This window comes from Drosophila arizonae, chromosome 3, assembly GCF_054131065.1.
Source record: "Drosophila arizonae isolate 15081-1271.41 chromosome 3, UAZ_ARI_1.0, whole genome shotgun sequence".
Classification (NCBI taxonomy): Eukaryota; Metazoa; Arthropoda; class Insecta; order Diptera; family Drosophilidae; genus Drosophila; species Drosophila arizonae.
The window spans coordinates 16,594,946-16,619,264 of record NC_142923.1 but is presented as its reverse complement, the minus strand read 5'-3'; the positions used below and the strand labels follow the sequence as shown (position 1 = coordinate 16,619,264).

The 24,319-nt window shown below is 38.8% G+C and overlaps 1 protein-coding gene across 12 annotated transcripts in view; it reads left to right on the top strand.

Moving 5' to 3' along the window:
* Pde1c (Phosphodiesterase 1c) overlaps positions 1-24,319 on the top strand; it is an 83,768-nt gene that overhangs the window by 13,352 nt on the left and 46,097 nt on the right. For 9 of the 12 annotated variants that reach the window (XM_089465458.1, XM_089465461.1, XM_089465469.1 and 6 more), the window contains one exon: positions 18,629-19,363. In XM_089465458.1, the coding sequence (XP_089321584.1) occupies positions 18,913-19,363 (451 nt within the window). In that variant the 5' untranslated portion in view covers positions 18,629-18,912. Of the gene's footprint in view, positions 1-18,628; positions 19,364-24,319 lie in introns of those variants that run through there. The other 3 variants (XM_018002104.2, XM_089465460.1, XM_089465462.1) reach the window with 1 other exon arrangement.

Sequence of the window (24,319 nt, the reverse complement as noted above, 5' to 3'; positions counted from 1 at the left end):
AGGAATAGATTTGTTTTCATAGGTACTACGAAGCTGCTGGATTCAAGCCTGGATCGCAGACCGAGACACCTTGAAGAATCTTTCAACTTTAAATGAATTAAAGCATCTCTGCTTTGGAAAAGAACATCTTCCCTCACAATTGTAGCTCGTTTTTGTTTGCTGTGGATGAAGCCACAATTCAATCTAGTTCTAGAAAAACTTCTCTAAATAATTCCAGAATATTGTGTATTCGGCTAGGATACCAATACTGATTATCCCTGGAGGGTATTCTTTACTTAAATGAAGAATGGTAGAAGCCTTAAGCAATGCTAGTTGTGTGTTGATAAGTTGTTGTCGTTGCGTCTTTAAGTGTACTATTGTCTGGAACTCGGAGATATGCTGCCTGTGCATTCCCTTGCCGAATAGTATAGTTTTTGATGGTAGCGATAATAAATTTGTAAATACCTGCTAGATTTAGTTTCAATAGCCCAAAATGAAACAATTCGGAACAGTTAGAACTAATAAGAATACCTCGATTTTCTCTCTCTATGCCATTTATAGTCAAGCTTAACAACACTTTTTAGTAATTATGCCAGTTATAAATACACCGCCGCACGTCGCATCTGTAGGTAGTACAGAAAATAAATGCGCACTATGTGCGACAGAAATGGATGATACATATCCTTGCTATTTATTAGCGTGTCAGCACATTTTTCATAAAAACTGCGTAGAAGCGTGGTTAACAGAAAATACCATCTGTTATACTTGCCAGACACCAATAGATAAGCAGCAAATGAAGCTAGTAGTAGGCAATTGCTCACCCTCTCGGAGGCACGAGACAGCTCCGCCACCAGCTCCAGTAACTCGTCGAGTTACAACCAGAAATCTTGCCAGAACTTTAGCACTAGCAGAGGCCAACAATACAGCTAATGTACAAGAAGCTGCTTTGTTGAATGCTAGTGGCGCACAGTCATCAGCTTTAGATGCGAGTCAAAGCCCGAGTCAGGCTGAAGCTGCGCGACCCAGAACTACTAGGGGACGACCCAGAGCAACTCGACCATTCCGTGGTGCGAATCCTCAAAGATCGCAGCAACCGGACTACAATGTTATACAGAACATGATTGAAGAAACAGTCACTAGGGTCATGTCCTCGTTAGCCATAAACAATCGCCCTTCGCCAATCGAATCATTGCCGGTAGCGAACAGTCGCGAGTCCCCATCAATAGGCGCTTGCTCCTTGAATAGTCGAAGGATCGTTGACATTATGCAAAAGTGGGGAGTTCAATTTGATGGTTCATCAGATGGATTAGGGGTTAATGAATTTATCTATCGCGTTAAATCGTTAACAGATGAGACCTTAGATAGTGATTTCACAGGCATGTGCAAGAATATGCATGTGTTATTTACTGGAAAGGCTCGATCATGGTATTGGAGATACCACAAACAAGTTGATCATATTATTTGGTCTGACCTCTGTGCATCCCTTCGTCAACAGTACGATGATTATCGGTCAAGCTTTATGAAGATGGAGATGATCAGAGCTCGAAAGCAAAAACCAGGAGAGTCTTTTTCAACTTTTTATGAATCGGTAGCCTCTCTTATAGATAAATCTTCACTCAAGGTAGCAGAAGAAGAATTAATGGAAATTTTAAAGAATAACTTACTCCCTGAAATACGCGGGAAGCTATTATATCAGCCAGTTCACTCGGTAGGACACTTACGCCGTTTAGTTCAAATGAGCGAAAACTTAGCGTATGAGACTAGTTGTCGTTTTAATCAGGCAAAGCCAGTAGTACAGCGTAGACAAGTTTATGCTGTCGAAGAAATAGCTGATGATGTAGAAGGCGATTCACTAGATGCAGAGCTTGCAGCTATACGCGCCTCTCATCAGAAACTTCGTTGCTGGAATTGCGAAGAAATAGGCCATATCTGGGAAAACTGTCTATCTGAACGTCGCATTTTCTGCTACGGTTGTGGACAGCCCAATGTATATAAGCCACAGTGCAAAGTCTGCCTACAGAGACAGTCGGAAAACCGGCAGAAGGCATCCGTCAACAGCAGGATGCCCACGAAAATGTAGAACCCAAAAGCACAGATACAGATACACCCGAGTTGCAAAACTTGCACTCGAATACGTCTGCAATTCGTTTTCGTCCCTACGAAGAACGCTTACAAAATTATGTAGAGGTTCGAAATCGAATATTTCAAGATAACCCGCCTGCTATTAGCAAGCGAACTCAAAGATTAAAGACATATTATTCAGAGGTAAAGAAAAACCGGAATTTGCAAATATCTACGATTTTCAATAATGGAACCGACTTTCGTAGCTATGCTGAAGTTTCGTTCTTAAATTATACAGAACTTGGTCTGTTAGATACTGGAGCAAATATTAGTTGTATAGGTTCGAAATTAGCAACACAAGATTTTTCGAAGCTGTCAGAGTTTAAGCCTATAAAATCGAAAGCAAAAACAGCCGGAGGAGAGAGTCAAACCATTATTGGATATTTAGACGTAGAACTGACATATAACTCTGTCACCAAGCCAATCACATTATATATTATTCCCAGCATAAAGCAGAATCTCATTTTAGGACATGATTTCTGGAAATCCTTTCGCCTTGCACCAAACATTATTAACGCTATAGAGATAGCTGATACAAGCAAGAATAATTCCCACGAACAGTCATATCCTTTAACGAAGACAGAGATTCAACAACTAGAGCTAGTAAAAGGATTATTTCCAAATGCATCTCATAGTTTGGGGCGTACAACACTTATAGAGCACCACATAGATATTGGAGACGCAAAGCCAGTGAAACAAAGATTCTATCCAGTCAGTCCCGCTGTAGAAAAGCTGTTATATCAAGAAATTGATCGAATGCTTCAGTTGGATGTGATTGAACCTTCTGTTAGCCCTTGGAGTTCACCTATGCGCCTCGTAGTAAAACCTAATAAAGTTCGCTTATGTTTAGATGCTCGCAGACTCAATGATGCTACTAAAAAGGACGCGTATCCTTTGCCCAGCATTGATGGAATATTTTCGCGATTACCTAAAGCAAATCTTATTTCGAAATTAGATTTGAAGGATGCTTTTTGGCAAATTAAACTCACTGAGGAGTCTAAGCATTTGACTGCATTCACAGTCCCAGGCCGCCCTTTATACCAGTTTAAAGTTATGCCCTTTGGTTTATGCAATGCCCCCTCCACAATGTGTCGTTTAATGGACCAGCTTATTCCACCAGATCTGAGGCATTGTGTGTTTGGATACCTGGATGACCTTTGTGTCGTCTCAGAAGATTTTCCATCTCATTTATCAATTTTAGTCCGTCTAGCAGATCAATTTCGAAAAGCGAATCTAACTCTGAACATAGATAAAAGTCACTTTTGCGTTACAAGCATTAATTATTTAGGCTATGTAATTGGAAGTGGAGGTATTAGCCCAGATCAATCCAAAGTATCTTGTATAATTAATTGGCCACCGCCCAAAAACTTAAAGCAAGTTCGTGGATTTCTAGGAGTGTGTGGGTGGTACAGACGATTTATACATAACTTCGCAGATCTTACTTGTCCAATTACTGACGTACTCTCAACAAAGTCAAAATTTGTCTGGCCTCCCGAAGCACAAATGGCTATGGATAAGTTAAAGAAAGTATTGACTACTGCTCCCATTTTAACAAATCCAGATTTTAGCAAAAAATTTTATTTACATTGCGATGCCAGCGATTTTGGTATTGGTGCCGTGCTTGTGCAACTCTCAGATACAAATGACGAAAAGCCAATCGCATTTATGTCGAAGAAATTAAATCGCTCTCAACGCAATTATAGTGTTACCGAGCGCGAGTGTCTCGCAGTGATACTCGCAATTGAGAAGTTTCGATGCTATTTAGAACTGCAAGAATTCGAAGTGGTTACCGATCATTCTAGCTTGCTTTGGCTTATGCGGCAGCAGAATATCTCTGGTAGACTAGCTCGCTGGATTTTTCGTTTACAGCAGTTTAAATTTACTTTTAGTCATCGAAAAGGCAAAGAACATGTAGTCCCAGATGCATTATCTCGATTAAGCGAAAATGAAATATTAGAACTTGATATGAACCCGATTATAGACCTCACATCAAATGCTTTTTCAGAAGATTCTTATTTAGAGCTCATAAAGAAATATTCCGAGCAAAAGTCTCGATTTCCCGATCTGAAATTGGTTGGAAACTTTTTATATGTTCGCACCGAACATGCAAATGGTCAGCAAGAACAAGAAAAACTATCTTGGAAGCTATGGGTCCCCGAGAGCCTTCGAGCAAGTGCCCTTAAACAAGCCCATAATAGTTGTACTTCAGCCCATGCCGGAATGCAAAAGACCATAGAAAAGCTACGTAGGCATCTCTTTTGGCCAGGTCTAGCAAAAGATGTGAGAGACTATATTCGTTCATGCGATACTTGTAAAGAAAGCAAAGCCCCTAATTATACATTGAAACCCCCAATGGGTGATCATATCCCTTCATATAGGCCGTTTCAAAGACTTTACATTGACCTTCTTGGACCATATCCTCGTAGTAAACAAGGTCATATAGGGTTGCTTATAGTTTTGGACCATTTTAGCAAATACCATTGGCTATGTCCATTAAAGAAGTTCACGTCTGCAAAGATTCAAGAGTATCTGCTAAAGCACATATTTCATAGTTTTGGGGTCCCTGAAACTATCGTTAGTGATAATGGCACTCAGTTCAAGTCAAAAGAATTTAACGCCTTTTTGACGGAACTAGGCATCAAACACGTATACACCGCTCTTTACTCACCACAGAGTAACGCGGCCGAACGTGTAAACCGATCTTTGCTAGCAGCGATTCGTTCATACTTGCAAAACGATCAAACTGAATGGGATGTTCATCTCACGAGCATTTCATGTGCGTTACGCTCAGGACTGCATCAATCGCTAAACTGTTCGCCATACCGAGCACTTTTTGGACTCGATATGATAACACACGGAGCGGACTATAAATTATTAAAAGATTTGCATTTGCTCCAAGAGCCAATAATCCCGATCTCTAGATCCGACAATCTGGCTCTATTGAGACACGATATCCAGATCAATATCCGTCGAGCCCATGAACGAAACGCAGGCCAATATAATCTCAGAGCTAAATCGGTTACTTTCAAAGAAGGACAAGAAGTCTTTAGAAGAAATTTTGCTTTGAGTAAATTTTCGCAAAATATTAATGCCAAACTAGGACCACAATTTCTAAAATGCCGAGTTAAGAAAAAGTTAGGAAATTGTTACTATCTGCTTAAGAACCTGCAAGGCCAAGAAGTCGGTACTTACCATGCCAAAGATATTAGAAGCTGATTCCCGCTAATATACTGTCTAACGTTGTATATTATCGGGTGGTGTAATGGTTGCCAATTTGTAATATTGCAAATTGCAGCGCATGTCGTTTGCGACAACATTGTCGCCTGCGCTGCAATGCAATGCACGAGAGAGACAGAGAGCGGAGCTTTAGCGATCGAGCTTTCGTTAAGCTTACGCTGTGCTCGCTCGTCGGAGACAGTGGGAGAAATACGCTCACTAGCATCCCGCGGTCCGAAGCTTCGCTGAGAGCGAAACATTGAAACCAAGAACACTGGAATGTGGGCGTATAAAAAGCGGCCACATTGCCAGCTCCATCTTTTTCCGGCCCACATTTTCAAGAAGATACCCTCAGCGTGGAGTGCTATCCAGCTAAAATTTTTGTTAATAATTATATATATATCTATCTTTATATATATATTTAACAAAAAGAAACATACACAAAAGATTATTGCCCTCCACAAAAGATTGGAATTTTCTGAATTTGGCCCACCGTGACCAGCTGAGCTAGTCAGTCATTGACTTTGGTGCGCGCAGCCGCACGCATTTTTATTCGTGGGAAACAACAAGTGTGCAAGCAGGCAAAAAAAGGTATTTCGATCAAAATTAATATAAATTAAAACTTAGTTTACAGAAACTAAGTTGGTTTTTTGTATTTTGCAGCCTTTAATATAACCCTAACCTCTCGGCCAGCAGAAGGCCACATGCACATATGCGCTGTGCAGAGGTTAGGGCTATATATTAAAGTAGCCCCCGAAAAAAAAAAAGATTAGCCACCGAAGAAAAAAAAAGAGCCCCGAAAAATAGCACCCGAAATAAAATGTATAGCAGATCGCAGAACGGCGAGGGATTATTGACGACATATTAGTGAAAAGAAAAAAAATATATATATATAGACTAAAAATTACAAATCATTATATGTGCGGTTTAAAAAGAAACAAAAATTAGAGAAAGATATGTATATATATTTGCACGTGTGCGCAATGTGTATGTGAAGAAAAAAACATAAGAAAAAAAAGCTTCAAAGACAAATTTGATCAAAGTGAACGTGCAGCATAAAACTGCAAGTACACGAAAAAAAAAAAAAAGAACTTTAAATGCTTAGTGGTTAAATAAATTCTTGATTTAATAGACAATAATGAATATTATACATATATAGAATTATAGATATATATAATATATATAAAAAAAAAAGAAAAAAAAAAAAAAAAAAAAAAAACCGAAAAGCATGATAGTATAATTCACCACTAAAATAATAATAATGCATTAAAATAATACACAATAGTACACACATCCTCCATATAGCAGCAGCAGCAGTCACCAAACGAAAGGCCTTTCAGCGGTGGACATACAACAAAAAGAACTGTGAGTGCTAAATTAACCCTTGTCTTCCCCTCCCTATCATGTCCCCAAAATGTATAACGAAATAAAACTAAATAAATAAATAAAGAAAAAAAAGAAAAAAATAGAAAAATAAAGAAAAAAAAAAAAAAGAAAAGAAAAAAAAAAGAAGAGAAAAAAAATTTGAATAAAGAATGAAATACAAACTAAGAAATAAAAACTATGAAATAAAAGCTATGAATTAAAACTAAATTTTTAAATTAATATATATTAACGAATACTCCCCAAATGTCTAAAATATGATTTAAACATTTTTTTAATATTTTATTGTAATATTATATTATTATATTATTATGTTATTATTACTATATTGCTAACCTTTTTATACATTTGTAATTTTTTCATATTATGTAGTTTTTTTATTTTATTATACACTCCAACTACATACCAAACACATGCACATACATAAATATAAATTAAAGAACATGAAGCGACAGTAATTAAGAGTAAATGAAAATGTAATAGTCTAGTTAGAGTAATTTAAAGAATAAATGTATCTTTTAGAATTTTTTTGAGTTTCCTTGATGGATTAATATGGTAGGCTAGAAGCATAGCGTTGGCCTAGAAGAGAGAGAGAGTCGAGGCAATCTTTATTAGGGGATCTTCATAAACAATTTAAAGCTGAAGATCATGGTTGGGTTTGGGTAAAGACAGCGAGAAGCCAACACCACCTCGGCTTCCGCGTCTTTCTAACTGTCCGTGTTTGTTTCGTTTTTCTTGTTGTCCGAATGTTTGTTTTGTACAGGAATCCTAAAAATTTTAAAGTTTGTGTGTATTGGTGAAGGTATGGCAAGACCCACCCCACCACCGACAGAGCTAAGGGAACCAGAGGATTCCGCCCGCCACTACCCGATCCACGTCTTGTGTATGTTGATGTATGTTGATGTATGTATGTATGTATACATGTATGTGAATAGCTATATGTGTATATATGTATATATGTAAACATGCGAATGCACGAAGATCGCTTTCATACTCGAGTACGCTCGTTACATAGATTTTATGGCGCCCAACGGGGGGCCTGAAATTCGAAGAGAGAAGTTAACGCCCGCTGCATTCATACATAAGATCGATACATTACACATGTCTAAATACATCATATTACCAGAAACAACCTGATATCTGAAATCATTTTGTCATTTTTTTTTTTTTTACTTCAATAACTTTTTCTATTCCTCTGAATAGCGCATCCTTAAAAAACATTTTATATACCATATCTGTCAGTCGATCATTTGTTACTATGGTAAATTTATACATTTTTTTCTATTACGTCGCTTTGCGGTCTTTGATGCTTCTTTAATTAGCAAAAACTTTGTTGTGGTACAGCTGTCATGCTGATGTTTCGTTGTTGTTGTTGTTGTTGTTGTTATTGTCCTGGGACCTTAGACAGGTGCCCGTTATTTAGCCACGTCGCTCATTTGAATTGCTAATCATTTGATTTTTTGTGTATGGCCACAAAAGAATCGCCCAGAAAAGATGCGCGAGCGTCTAAGAACTTTTTAATGATGTTGCAGCCAAAGTGTAAAGTTTGAAAGCCGAAAGTCAAAAGAGAATAAGCAGAAAAAATGTAACTCTAATTTGGTTTTAATTAATGCGACGTTGCTGCTGCTGCTGCTGCTGCTACCAAATGCAGCCGAAGTGGCGTCCGCAAGGGAAAACCTGCATGGGATTTGTCGAAACTACTTCAGACTTGGATACAAAGTTTTTGGCTGGCTGCCAAAAGGGGCAGAGCTCTGCTGTTCTGCTCCAAGGCGATAAACCAAGTAAGGCGTCGAAGCCAACGCTCTGAGTAGTGCACATAAAACACAGAGAGCGAGCGAGCGAGCGAGCGAGCAAACCAAGTTGCAAACGTTTGCAAATGCGATGTGCAATGTGTTGCAGCAACTTCTCAGCTTTACAACTGGGTTCAATGCAAAAATCATGACCGAAAACTGTTACACCAACTTTGTAGCACTGCAGACGATGCAGTCTATGAACAATGCTGCCCGGTTGGCCAGCCAGCCAGTAAAATAATTTTAATCCCTCTGCAAGCCTTTGTAAGCGAGGTGAAGCGACTGCTCGCCAGCAAATAAAAGGATTTCTCGGGGTTTAATGCTGAAGTTGATTCCATGAACAGAAAAGTGTCGCCTGCTTGAACTATTCAACTGCGCTTTGACTAGCCTGAACACCTAGTTAAGGCAAATGCATATAAATCAATATTTCATCAAGGTTTGTTAAGGAATATATTCCATAAAATTATAAAATTATACAATGAAGTCAAGTCCCGATAATTCGAAATGGCTAGGGGATTCGTTTTTTTTCAATCTACACAGAAATGCAAAATGTCGATTTTATAAGTGATAGATTTTTTCGATTTATCGCGATTTTCGATTTAGCGGGGTACAAATTATCGAGACTCGATTGTATACAAAACTCTACCCATTCAGCTGCTAAGATATCTCTCTTCAAATATTAACTAAAATATTTGCAGGTTAAAGAACTCTCATATGAGCCATTCTCTTAATAACTTGCACAACTGCATATGCATATCAAATCTAAATGAGCTAAATTGGACCTTTATTGTTTAACCTTTCTGTTAAATGGATATCATTTTATGTAATGTCTGCTCGACTACAGCCTAGGCCTCAGTTTGCGCAAACACGATTCTGCTTTCACTCGCTAATAAAGTTGATAAATGGCAAATGGCTTAGGCTTGGGTCTGGGTCTGGCTCTGGGTCTGGCCGAGTGCCTGAGTGCCGGCCCGCTTGATTCTGGGTAACCTCTGAGCGCCATTTTGAATTTCACGCCATTAGATGTGGGCAAATGTAGCAAGATTTGAGAAATTGCGCATCATTTGGGGCAGACAGGCCAAACGGTGTCGAGTGTCGAGTGTCGGCTCTCGGGTGATTCGGCAAAGTCATCAACAGCCGGTAGGCAGTGCAGGAGGCGCCATCCGCACTTGCCAATGCCTTCTCCTTTATTTACCCAGCAACAACAACAACAACAAAAAGAGTCGCAACTTTCGTAACATGTATGCTCAATATAAATACAAAGCAAATATGTGTAGCATATTGCTTATACACTTATACACAGACACAGCCACAGACATTCTGCGAAACAAATAAACGCCGACTTTTAGGCCGTAGACTGGGCAGGGCTACTCAGGGCTAGAGGTTGGCGCATTTGTCAGTCGTTTGTCAAAGCGCTCCACATACGCCGTGACGTGCTCGACTGTGACGTAATGTGCTCCTAGACTAGGCAATTACCTCTAAAGCCTCCCCCCACAGTTGAAAATAAATATGCTGCCCCACCTTCAATTCAATTCCATCGGCAACTTGATCAAAGTAACTGCAATTGAGAAAACGGAAAGCAAAAACAAAAAAAACAAAACAAAAACTGTGAAAATATTGCTGCCCATCCGGGCATGAAATATAATCAAAATTTGTGAATGTGGTTCAGGTTATTCAAAGCATTTCAACTTGTGCACAAACTTCAATTTCAGCATTTGCACACTTTCAGATTGCGCATACGCACCGTTTCACAGTTCAGCTGGCAATTTTCCAATCTAGAACAGAAACTTTTGCCCAAGAAACAGCGCACAATCAACGACTCTGCCAAACAAAGTCATTTTACCAAACAAACGTTGTGCAACTGCAACTTCAATTGCATAGAAGGGTTTGCCATTGTGCTTAAATGGTACGAGCTGATCTCTTTCATTGAATTAGAAGGTGAATGAAAACGAAGAGCCAAAGCGCAAGCCATTTGTATATGGGATAAAAGTGAATATATTTATTGTATTTATAGAAATTTAAGAGTCCAATTCCAATTCCAATTTCAGTTTAACTCTCTTCGGTTTGATTGCTGAGCAGAGACAAAATATATATTCTAGTTGCCTTACTCTTGAGCTTTCATATTCATATATATAGAATGAAGTTAATTCTAGTCGATTGCGCCTGGATGCAAGAGTAAAGCCTTCTAGCTTCTTAAGCTGAGAAGCTCGAAGAATTGAATGGTTGAAATTTAAATTCAAGTTTTTTTCAATTTGAGGCAAATCTTTTTTTAACTTAACTGCCTGTATACGAATGAATATTTTTGAAGATTTTATTATTGATTTATATTTATTTAATTTGTATTTTTTTTTCTGCTTTCGTAGTAAAATTTAATTTTATTATTTTTTTCGCTTTATTCCTTTTGAAAATTTTAAACAGTCATACAAAACTATTGACGTAAATTTTATTTTATCAGAGGCTAAAATTATTTGCTAGTTAAGGATTTTATATGTTTTTATTTTGTACAAAATATTTATTATTTATTTAGAGAGAAAACGTTGCTATTGAATCGATAAAATTTAAAATCAGTAAAAAATTGAAATTTATCAAATCGATGAGAAACTCAATTTTAATTACTTTCAGCTCGTGTCATTGCACAGGTAACAAACAATTAGACAAAGGTGCTGCCGCAACATGCCAAAGCGTTGCAAAGCCAGTGCAAAAAGTTGCAAAGCGACCTAGAAACGTGCCACATCAACGTTTCTTTGATTTGCCTGCCTGAATGTGCTTGCCGCACAAATGAACGGCAGATCGGGGAGGCAAGGTGCAAGTGCAACGGGGCGCCACTAAACATTCTCAGTCAATTGTGCAAAAACAAGCAAAGTGCTGAAGAGTGGCTCCAATGGGGCCGATAGTCCCATGAATTTACTGCAGCCTGCAGTCACCAAGGGGTGGGGGGGGGGGGGGGGGGTCACGGGGTGGTTACAGAACTAGGGTTAACCGGGCGTTGGTTAGTTAGTAGCAACAGCTGCAACTGTAAACAAAATGAGGTCAGTTCTAGCGCTGCTGCTGCTGGTGTTGCATGTTGCTCGGGCATTAGGGCAACTGTTGATAGACGTTGGCTACTAATCACCAACTCTACTGGAGACCCTTGCACAGCTACCTACACACACACACACAGTCGGACACAACGAGCAACAGACAAGCCACATGCAAATGAAGCCACAAAATGACTTTTAAGTTGCTGCTGACCCATTCACAGCGCCAACTTCTTTGCTTGTGTGAACTGGCGCCAGAGCTCTGCCAGTGTCCTCTGGCAGAAGGATATCACAGATTTGCTCTCATGTCTGTTATCTCTCAGCTAATTAGTAACCATCACTTGTCACTCTCACTCAAGCGAGCTGTGCCATTGAAAAGCATATATTAATTATATACAGGGTATATACACAGGGTATTGCCAAGTCGTCACGCAAATCTGATGTGAAATCCGTAAGTCATATAGAGTATTTTCAGCCGACTTTAAAATACCTTCTCTATTGACTTTTGCATTCCTCTGTGCGCCGACTGCGTGTGCTATAAATTATAAACATGCTGCGTCATTTTGATGCGCTGTGACAGTTTTGTCTACTGCGTTGAATACCATTCATGACTCCTGCTTGTCCTTTCTAGCAATTAATTGTCAATTGCCGCGTACTCAAACACTCCTCTAGCACCCCTCGCCCCTCGCCCTACAGCTGCTGCACATGTTTGCTGGCGAAATAAAGTCATAAAGCGCTGGCCCCAAAGTCAACAACGAAATGCGGCAGGCGACACCACAGTGGGTTAGGGCGATTGTGGTGCGAGCTGGTGAAATGCAAACACGACCTGCGAAAAAGCACGAGACAAAGTTTTTTCATTTTGCTGCGCGTTTGTAAAGTACATACAACATTTCAGCAGAGACAGAGCTCCTGCTCCTGCTCCTGCCCAGCACCCGCCACAGCCTCCTCCTGCTCCCCTCTTGCTGTAAGATGCGCGCACGCAGTGCGAGCTTTTTTTCACAATTTATTTATGTGTTTAATAACGACATCATCAACATGTAAATACGAACATACACACACACACACATACAAACGAAACACTTCCGCTGAAGTGCGGAGGCGCCTACTCCCAGGCGAGAGTAATAAAAATGTCGCTGATTTGACAATGTGCCGTATGTCTGTGTAGCTGTTAGAGGACACCCTCTCTGGTAATCTACTCGGGACAAAGGTCTATATATTATGCATTAATTTTGGATGACTTTAAGCCTGCTATACGGAGTGGCTCTCATGAAAATTACATTAATAAAGCAGACAACTCATTTAGTCAATGCCAGACTCATTTCCTGGCTTAACAGCTCCAAGGAGAGGGAGGAGGAGGATGAGGCAAACAGGACTCTCGAGCTGTTGCGTCGAGCAACTAAGCACAACATATCCTGCCAACGCCACGCCAATACGCACTCATCGCTTATGCGTCAATGCCACAAAACGGAGCAAACAAACATTGGCTATAAATAAGCAGCTAATAAGGATAATTGCCTGCTTTACAAATTGTCCCGCTCTGGCATTCAAAGTGCGCCCAGGCCCCACGCCCCACGCCCCACGCCCGTCGTGGCGACTGATTGGGAACTGAGAGGGTGCTCAATTTTTCGCCTATTTGTATTGCACACATATCTACGAGTCAAAATAGCAATAAATTGCTAAAGAAAATTGCGTGACGCTAAAAGAAAAGCGAGCCGAGCTACGCCAGCCAGAAAGCCGCAGTTTTCGCAACATATGGCGAGTGGGCAAGTCCTTTGAAACGCATATGTATTTTGACTAGCTGTCTACACACACACACACACACACTGGCACACTCACATCTACATATTTATGAGAGACAGCCTTATTTATGGTCGTGCGGTGCGGCAAATTAATAATACGACTTTCTTATTTGTTGGCTCACAGTTTCTATAATATGTAAATAGAATAGAAAGAGAGAGAGAGAGAGAGAGAGAGAGAGAGAGAAATGCACAGAGACTGGCTGAAGCTAGATATGCCCCATTTAAAGTCCGCATGCGATAAATATCAAATGAGGGGTATTTCATATTCACTCAAGTAGACAGTTTACCCATAATTACTTTTTTAAGGCATGCAAATAATTAGATTGGGGAGAGGGTAGCGCCGGCCTGTGTCGAATCAGTTCAGCTCATTTGCTTACAGAAAATCGATAAATCACTATGAGCATTGCACATTGGCTGACAATGAAAAGCATGAAAAGCACGAGAAATCAATATTTAATTTCAGAAAAATATATGATATTATGAGGGCAAGTTTAGGCATATGGAATTCTTTGAATTTATTTTATGAATTGAATTTAAACTATGTTAACTCACTGTTAACAAAATTTTTACGCCGCTATTACTTTCTGTTCGCCTGTGGGCCTCAGCGGTTACTGCAACAGCTCCTTAAGTTATGCAACTATATATTTTATCTGTTAAATAAGGAATGAACAGTTTGGCTAATTTATAACAAGAATTCTGTATTGCTTTTGAGCTGTACACATAAATGATATATTAGTATACAACCCCGATATTCTGGTTTGAGTTAATGCTTATAGTTAGACTAGGCAAAGGTTAATTTAAATTTCCATGTGATATTGCTATTAAAATACGCAGATCATACGAGGTTCAAATTTTCTCTTTGTTGGGCACATTCTTAAATGTTTGTGTATATGTGTATATGTTCATATATATATATTTATAACTATTTACATATTCTATATTGATTTCTTAAATAACCTAGTCAATATATTTTCCGAGTATTTTTACAAGTAATCCCAAGTAAACCTTAATGTTTATATCTGCGTAAATAAAAAAAATTTGCAACGATCAACATTGCCCGGACTTCTTGGAAAAGCAATTTGCAATTGAAATTCTGCTTTGATGATGATGAAGACAAATACACAAATACACAAATACACAAATACAGAAAACACACAAAGTAGACAAAACATAGTAAACTTGTCCAGTTGACTTCTGGGCCTGGGCCTTGTCACCTCTCTGGCTTCCTTTCACATGTCCTTATGCTTTTGACGGCCCCGAATGCTAATGAGCTAGCCAAGCAGCTTTCTCTCTCTCTCTCTCTCTCTCTCTCTCTCTCAACCGTCTCACATGTATATAAATATAAATTTCATTCCTTCTCTCTCTCTCTTATTCTCTTACGGCTGTCTTCCTTGTGTCCTTCGTCGACAGTTTTTACTGAGGCGAACAAATTTATTGCATACTTCCTGTTCTTAAAAGCAAAGGCCTCACGACTTTATACATTGAATGTATATGTATGCTCGTATGTATGTGTGTATTCAATTACATGGAATATCAGCTGGCTATTGTTTGTTATTGCATACATCGATCGACGCGATGGCAACTGACACGGTTGATTAACGAGTTTCAGTTTGGAGTCCTGCGCAACATTTTTCCACTGATTCGCATCTAGCGGACTTTAGCCCATTCTTCCTTCAGCCCCTGCCTTGCTCGGTGGTGGCGTCATGCTGGCGCCATACAGCAACAAAATACATCAACAACAACAGCGAAATGCCCGAGGAAAATTACAACAATTAAAAGAGAGACAGACAAGTATAGTTGAAAGGCTTGCAGTCGAGCACTGAGTGTGTGTGTGTGTGTGTGTGTGTGTGTGGAGGAGGGGCGGATGAGAGGACTTTAGCTGCATGAATGCAAATGACAACGAAGGCAACTGCAACTCGGTGGGTTATTAACGACGAAGCCCCGAAGTGGATCCAACCACTTTGGCGCACAGCTTGTGAGGCTAATAGTTTTTATATAACATTAATAAATAATAAATACTGAATAATAAATAATAAATAATAAATAATAAATAATAAATAATAAATAATAAATAATAAATAATAAATAATAAATAATAAATAATAAATAATAAATAATAAATAATAAATAATAAATAATAAATAATACAAAATATTTAATCATAGGGATTTTTTTTATTTGAATGAATTTAATATTAATTTGCTAATTATTCTTAGCTAAAATGTAGCTTGAAATCTTTGCAAATGTAGCTAATTTTAACCCGAAGGGTATCTGCAATTTGTGCATAGTTTCTATGCTCTTCGCGCTATTCTCGTTTGTGTTTTATGTATCTCACTTACCGAGTGACATTTCCTCATTTCCCTTTAGCCTTTCCAACATGCCCGCTGCAGCTACATTCGTGTTTTGCTGGTATTACAGCTACTTCTGCGCACTGTATACTTTTAATTATTTGCAGATGTTTTTCTTTTTATTATCATTATTATTCCCCTCTCATTATCCGACACGACTGCGGCCTTGACTACAGCCTTTGCCCTTGCTCATCCCTCTTACTGCCATAACAACAACGCACATTAGCCGAAGGAAGTAATTGACTTGTGCCTTGCTTGCTGCTTTCATTTATCAAATCTCTAAGAACTACTGCTGGGCGACTGTACTTGAATGGAAGCTACCCTATAACTAACGGCAGTACCTCGAGAACAACTCTGATTTTAATAGTTTTGGCTAGCAATGAGGAAGCCCAAAAACTATGCGACACAGCTCGCATATAAGTCAAGTGTGATTGAAGTGGTTTTATAAGCTTCAAAGCCTTATTTAAAATGCGATTTTAATTGCCACGCTGAAAATGGCAAGTTCAAAAAAGTCCATGTGCTTGATATAGAAGTTGAAGCATAATCTTTAATTTATTCAGCGGGAATGAATATGCAGAGACATAACCAACGAGTCAGAGATAACTCGTCATACTTCATGTTGTCTGATATGCCTGCAGTGGTTCGTCTCTTATCTACGCATAAGCATTATACCCAATTGTAGCCAAAAACAATGTCGAACTATATATACAGAGATGTGTGGCCAATGATGCTGGCTGATTAAATTGAGCAGCAGACAGACGGACGCTCTTAGTTGGCCGGGTTCAACGAAACCCTTCGACCATAACTGAGAGCTAGTTTAACTATTGATGCGGGTTGAAAAGTTTTATCGATATCATGTCACAACAAAGGACCAACCCAGCCAGATAAATGGCCAAAACTATGCGCTCTATTACTGTGCATACAAATTTTAAATTTATGCCACGAGTTCCCTGAACCCCCAACGTGCATTGACTTGTGGTACTCCTTGTGGCATCTTTATGTTGGCGCGCTGGCTCATAGATAGCACAATTTATGGACCAAAAGCATGGCTAATAACTTGCGGTTAGGCATTAATGGACTTGAGCATTGATTTCAGACAGGGCCTTAATTGTGTCGTAAATGCGTTATTGATACATCATTAGGCAAGCGATAGACATGGCGTATGCGCAACATTTCGAGGCGAACTTAAGGCCACACAAATTTAATACCAGATACATATTCCACGCTCTCAGCATTTTTGCCTACGCTCCAAAAATGAGTTTAAAGAGCACTTTATTACCATTTGAAGAGCCAGCACCATATGGCTAATAAAACAGAGCGTGGCTGGATAAATAGTTAACAAAAGTCCGTTTGATTTTATGCCGACGATTTGATGGCCCTAACAAGTGTTAAAATACCAAAATAGTCCATATTACTTTAAGCAAATATTGATTATCATTTCGAGTTTTACAAACTTCTTTAATGAAAAAACAACACCAAATTTCTTTGACTTAAAAATCATTCCTATTTGAAGGACTCACAGTATTATTTTCTTAAGACATCACGTATTCCAACTGACATTTGCTCTACTTTAAGTTAGAGACATATTTGCGTGGGGTGCAACGGGGGCATAATTGGTAAACATGCCAAAAAAAAAAAAAGAGTGAAGCAAATAAAAAAAGAAAAGAAATGAAAAAGCCTTCACTTTATACACCTATCCCTACATTCGGGTGAACGTGACGCCTTGAAAGTCTCGACCCGTTTTATTGGGCGAACGTGTCAAAGGAAAATACATGCAAAAATGAAATGAGCGCACACAAACAGAAAGGTATACTAAATGAAAAAATAAAATAAAATAAAATTAAATAAATTAAATTATTCGAACATTTCTTAAGCTACAATAAATGCGAGCAAAAATTTAAAATGGAGCAAAAATTTGAAATACAATTTGCAATGGAAAGAGATTGCAACAGTATTAATTCCTTTCATTGGCATTGATTGATTCTGATAAATGAGCAGACATTATGACGAATATGCAAATATATGCACATATATATATATTTAGATATATAGTGATGTATAAATCAATGACCAATGCATACAATACATACAAACATGCTGTCAATATTTGTGCGATAAAAATCAGAATCGAATAGTGGCCCAAACAATGGCCAGACAGTCAGACGAGGGGACAGCGGACTGTGAGTGAACTGTGTTTGCGTGTAAAGCCAAATAATTGGCAGCAGCATGGACAAGAACTGCAATTAGAGCAAAATATTGACTAACAGCTGCTACAGCACTGGCCATGCGCATAGATACAGGCTGGAGAGATAATGCTTATATAAATATAGCTACGATTATGATTTAACTCGAAAAAGTATTCAATGCAATTTATATCATACTAAAAGCTAAATATATATACATTGAAAGGAATTAAAAATTTGAAAAATCTCTCTATCTTCCAGTCAGCTAAATTTGCCTAACTAGCTTGATATACCAGAAGGATAGTACCATGAAAATATTCAATGAATGACTTACATATATCTCTATATACATAAATCAGTATATATATCGCAATGCTTAATCTAGAATCTCTGCAAAATTGTATCCAATGATCCATTTAACTGTCCAGTGCTGTATGGTCAGAGTTGAAACGCAAATGGACGAAAGCAGTGCCTCAAATAAATGTCAGCACAAAAGTAATTTTGATAGCATTCATAAAAGATTCAGCTTCAGTTTTGGATGATGCATTGTTTCTCTCTCTCTCTCTCTCTCTCTCTCTCTCTCTCTCTCTCTCTCTCTCTCTCTCTTTTTCTCTGTATCGAGTTTTTGCCATGCACAACGTTGCGTATGCTTGTTATTATTTTTTGTTACTTGTTTCATGGCTGAGCACTAAACATCTATCTCGTTAGCTATTTCATTCCCTCTCTATCTTTCTCTCGCTCGCTCTCTTTGTATCTGACAGACGTTTCAGTTTCATTCATTGCGATTCATTTCAGCGTGTTTGGTTTTAATTAAATTTTATGCTTGCGCAGATATAAATATAAAAGTGGTTCACATAAAAAAAAGCTGCAAGCAAATAAGAGTGCAATCAAAAATTTAAATATTACAAATAAAACAAAATTAATTAATCAACTGGCGTAGACGACAGCAGGCAAAGTTTTCCCCAACAAATTCGAAAACAATGAGCGCGCGTTTAATTTAAAAAGAAAATAATAAAAATAATAAATAAATAGGAAAGAAAAACAAATCGAGAAATCCTAGTGCGAGCCAAACTTTCGCAATGGGCGACACTTTGGATGAATCGCCGCCAACGCGTCGCGATAAGCCACAATCGCTGAACATTAGCTCGGAGGAGACGGCTGCAAGCGATGCAGCCCACAGCTCCTCCGAGCGCTACACGCGGGCGCGAGCACGCGATGAACCGGTTCGGGAACGCGATCACTCCTGCGGCGAGCTGAGCTCCGCGCGTAAGCGCCAGGATGAACTGGCTGGCACTGCGGCACCTCCACGACGCGAGAGTCTCAACAGCTGCGACAGGCCACAGCAGCAGCCAGCGATAAGCCCTGGCGCTGCCTTGCACAAGTCGCAAGGGCTGGGCAGTCGACCCACAGCGGCCGGCAACAGTCCACGGTACTCGTCCAGCGTGGTGGTTGGCGGCGGTGTGGGCAGCCTGGCCGGCACCACCACGCGCAAGTGCGTCCTCACGCTGGACGGGTACTCCTATGTCATAGGTAAGAGAAGCGGCCGCTCCCGCCCCCTGCGACCAGGTCGAATGTCACCTTGGGCTTGCTCCTTTGTTAGGGAAACTCTTGGCTGGGTTTTGACTTTTAATTCTTGAGCTGCCACCCAGCATAGCATAATAAATATGTATCTATTTTTCTATCATTTCATTGCAGGTAAGTCAATTCAGAGGGCAAACAGAAGCGACAGATTGTAGCGTTCGCCCAGGTACGTGGTCCATTGCAGCATTAAATTGAAAATGAAATTGAATTTTACTCCAAAGCGGGACGGGGCGGAACGTGGCGGTGTGCGACCATTGGCTATTATAAAACTTTGCTCCCTTTTCTTATCCTTTCTGCTAGGCAGCCCAGCACAATTCATTTCGAGTAGCTGTTGGAAATTTATGGGCCACTTTTAATACTGCAGCAGATTGCGTATACGACGCATGGTCAGGGCAAACATTTTAGAAAATAAATACGCAAAGTCTCAGGCACAGGCAGAGGCAGGGGCAGAGGCAACGGATGGAGTGACAGCCCTTATACTCCTTGCGGCTGGACGCACGCATTGGCCGTGCCACTCAGCTTCCGGGCATCCACAACATGTCTGTGGCAAGCCGACCCAGCCGCCCACTTGCCCAGCTAGACACTGTTTATAAATAGTTAGTTAGTGAGGTGTAGAACACGCCAGCACAGCTGTTGGTCAGTTGTTTCTGAACAGGAGGCCAGGCATTTTTTGTTTTCGGCTATGTGTGCGTGTACGTGTGAGTGTGTGAGTGTGAGTGTGAGATAAAATTCATGAATTCAATTTAAGCTGAAATGAATTTTAAGCTCAAATGAAAGGTATACAAATAATCTCAGTTATGTTATATATGAGTATGAGTGGTTGTGCGTGTGTATGTGTAGTAGTAGTAGTATTAGTGGTAGTAGTAGTACTGGTAGTAGTAGTAGTGGTTAAAGAGGAATAACAAAAATATTCTAATATGGAAAATGGAAAGCTTAAAAAGCAACTACAACTAGCTATCTGCATATGAATTTTCAACTAGATTTTCATTTGTATACAAACCAGAGAGTTTTGAGGCTGACAAGGCTAGAAAATCTGCTGAAAGTCAGAGAATGGCTTTAAAGTATGATCAACAATATAAACTTATATAATTCCATATTCAGCTTCAGTTCATAGTTGATTTACAATTGTTAGCATTGCATATGAGCAACGGCTCAGTACTAATATTATCTTAGATAATTGTAGCAGTATTAAATTGTATGCTATGCTAAGATAATTCGAAATGGCAAGGGAATCAGTTTTTTTCTTTTTCGATTTACACAGAAATTAAAGTAATCGAGAATTATCGAGAACGATAGATTTGTTTTCGATTTACGACGATTTTCGATTTATCGGGCTACAAATTGTCGACACTCGACTGTAATTATAAATTATATAAACTAAATGTGCTCGTAAAGCAATTAGAATAGTCTTTAGTAAAGATTATTCCTATTTAGAATGTATATGTCAGTATAAAGTATAGTCTTTATATTCCAAAGTCCCCCTCGTTCTTAAGTTAATTTTAATACAAATTATTTACAGTGTATTTATGATTACAATGTCCTGTACTTTCAAAAGATAAATGTCAAACACAAATTTTAATGCAAACTTATAAATTAAATTCAAATATATGTAATAGTCAATATATTTACTCCCATATAGTCTGCCGTGGGCATCAGCAGAAATCTTAATCTGTAAACAGTTTATAACTGCTTGAGCACCCATTAAAACTGATAATAAATCAAAGGGCAATCAAATTTAATATTCATAATAATCACATTACGCTTAAGTAGCAAAGCCGACGTGCCGCAGGATCGCGTGCAAGAAGAAGCAAAGCCAAACAAAGCCGTAACTGTTAAGCAGCCTAATCAATTATTCAGTTAAACGTTAAATAAATAAACATATAAAAGAAATAACAAAATGTGAGCCCGGCCAGATGGAATTTGTAGAGCTCGCTCGCCGGCAATTTGTGTGTCACGTAGTTTGGCCCAGTGGCTGGGGAGACGCCTCCAGCCGGACCAAGTCAAGTGACAATGTGCTGCGAGGGAGGGAGGGTGTGGGGGCCAACAATTTATGGTCGCTGCAATATTTTGCAAATATCCATAGCATATCCTGCGGCGACAGGGCAGACAAACAACAATGCAATAAATAGTCAAGTGTTTGTTTTTGTCTTTGTGTCTGTGTGTGAGTGTGTGTGTCTCTGTGTGTGTGTGTACTTGTTGTTTTCGAAGTGTGTCCTTCAATTGACATATTACACTTGTTGTTGGCTGTGTCGCGGCCGCTTTCAATCCTTGCCTGTTTGTTGTTGTCAGCCGCAGACAAAGGCTGCAGACGTGAAGACGAGGGGACGAGGGGGCGAGGGGACGAGTTTGACCGTCGCCTCCTCCTGTCTGGCTGATAGATCACAGGGTCTAGCCGCCTACTCAAGCAGGCTTCACTTATTGACAGCAGCCCAGCGAGCTAGCGTCTAATTGATGTACTCTTTACCTCTCTCTCTCTCTCTCTCTCTATCCCTCTCTCCCTATGAAACTGGAGGCAAAAAATAGCTGAAGAAAAAGGGTTAAGTGGCCAATTTAGCTGCTGTTCAATGATTCTTCATTGGCATTAGGCAATTTATTAAGGAACAACGAGAAAAAGCATTTACTGAATTAAGCGCCTAACAAGCTCGAAGGACACTGAAAATTTACGAAAAAATATCCGCATAATTTCATGGCGCGTATATGAATACAGAAATATACATATATGCGTGTATATGTATATGTGTATTTATGAAGAAATCCATTTTGGCAAAGTTGAGCGCATAACTCAAATGCTTTTTGCCTTTGACCCTCGTTTGGTTTTTGTTTTTGGCCAGTGCTGAGCAGGCCATGAGAATTTACATAAATTCCAGTCATTGACTTAAACGCACAAACATTTCAATGCATATTTCAAGTTTGCTGGAACGGCTGAGCAGCCAAATAACATGACAATACCCTCAGGCGAATATATCGAAGAAAAAAACAAAAAAGTTGAAGTTGAAGCAGCTTTATTGAATTTGTTTTCGGTCCGGGCTTAAAGGGATAATATATGCAACTCTTGGCTGGCAGAAAGTTTTGTATTTGCCCTAGCGCCAGCAGCGCCTCAATTGCCAATCAATTTGGCTTTTACTCTCTGCGGGCCATTAAAGCCGACAACTGTTTTCAAGTGACAGTCGAGTCGTAAAAAAGTATCATATGTGGATGAGTGTGTGCTTGACTGCCTAATACTCTGCAATTGATTATATGTGGGATGTCAGCAAAATGCTTTCGTTTTAATGCTCGATCGCTTCTCAATATTGTGCCTCAATAATATTTTAAATAGCATTCACGTGAAAATTATAAACTTTTATGTAATTATAGATACATCGATGCTATGATTCCCCTTAAATAATTGTTTAAAAAGGTGGAAATTAATTTCATAAAACACCTTTGGGCATAAGGCACATACAAACATACGCACTCACACTCACAGCTCATTATCAATGAAGTAATTTTTTGAATACCCTGCAATAATACCATGGTTAAAATGGGTAGAGTTTATAATTTCCTAGATTGACTAGGCAATCGAATCAAATTGAAGTTGATTCGAATATAATTTATTGATAGTTTATATTTACTTCTTAATCTGAGAGCTGATTAATTTAAATGGCAAGCGATAATAATGGCATATATCAGCTGACAAATAAATACCGAAATTGTATTTTTATTATTATTATTAAATAAAGAATCAATTCTACATCAGTATACACGTATATATCTCAGTAACTTGAGCACCACTAAAAATTCAATTGCCATAGCACAGATATTTGCACTTATTTACCAGGCTGAGTATCTCTCAATTTAATACAGCCGACTACAGTACTCTTATTTTAATTAAAAACAGTTAAAAGACGGCGCCAGTTTCGCGAGTGTCTGTAAAATTTATGAAGCCAGCGGCAAAATGGCCAAAATGGCTCTGCCACAAACAGAAAACGCAACACCCACACACCCACACACACACGAATGGAATGGCCGGGGCTGGGTAAAGTTGGCAACGAGAATTGTGTTTGGACCGAAGATTCCAATTAGCTGGGTCATCTACGTTCCCCGTTTCCCCGTTTACCCGTCTACCCCGGCGATCGCCTTCAGCTGCTGCCCCGCCGGGGTAGACATCAAGGTGCACAGCGCGTCCTGCCAATTTTCCCAGAGCTACTCAACATTTCGCAGCGTTAGGCTCAAAGGATTTAACCTGTACGTGTGTGCTGCGGCATGAATTTTCGCCGTAAATATCAAAGAGCAGCCGCCAGAAACTGCGACGCCATTGTGCCCAATTGCCAATTGCCCCCCTCCATCGCAATACAACACAATCAATTGCTTTGTTGTAAATTAATCAATTTTAATCAAGTTTCTAACTTTTCCTACCGACTTTTTTTTGCAAATATTATTTTCTTTATTTTACTTATATTATTATTATTATTTTTATTTTTTTTTTTTTTGGCATAAAATATAAATTGTTAATGTAAAAAATTGAAAAAAAAAATTGTTCATACTTATGATCAAATAAATATTAATAATAATAAATAATATATAATAAATAATAAATAAAAAAATAACTCAAAAGTATTTAATTTTAATAAAAAATTACACTAAGAAATAAACGTGAAAGACTTCATATTATTATAATAAATAATATTTTTTATTTATTCATTATAATAATAATGTAGCTAGAACAAAAATAAATAAATGAAGAAACAAACGTGAAATAATTTATTGTTTAGTGTTCAGAGATAAAATACATAGCAATAAATGTTTTGCTAAGTGGAATTGCTTCTAGTTTCACTTTAGAACGACTTTAATTAATTTGAGTGGAATTTAGCAATCAATTATTTATAGCTCAATTAGTTTTCAAGACTTGGGTAAATTTAGCTATCG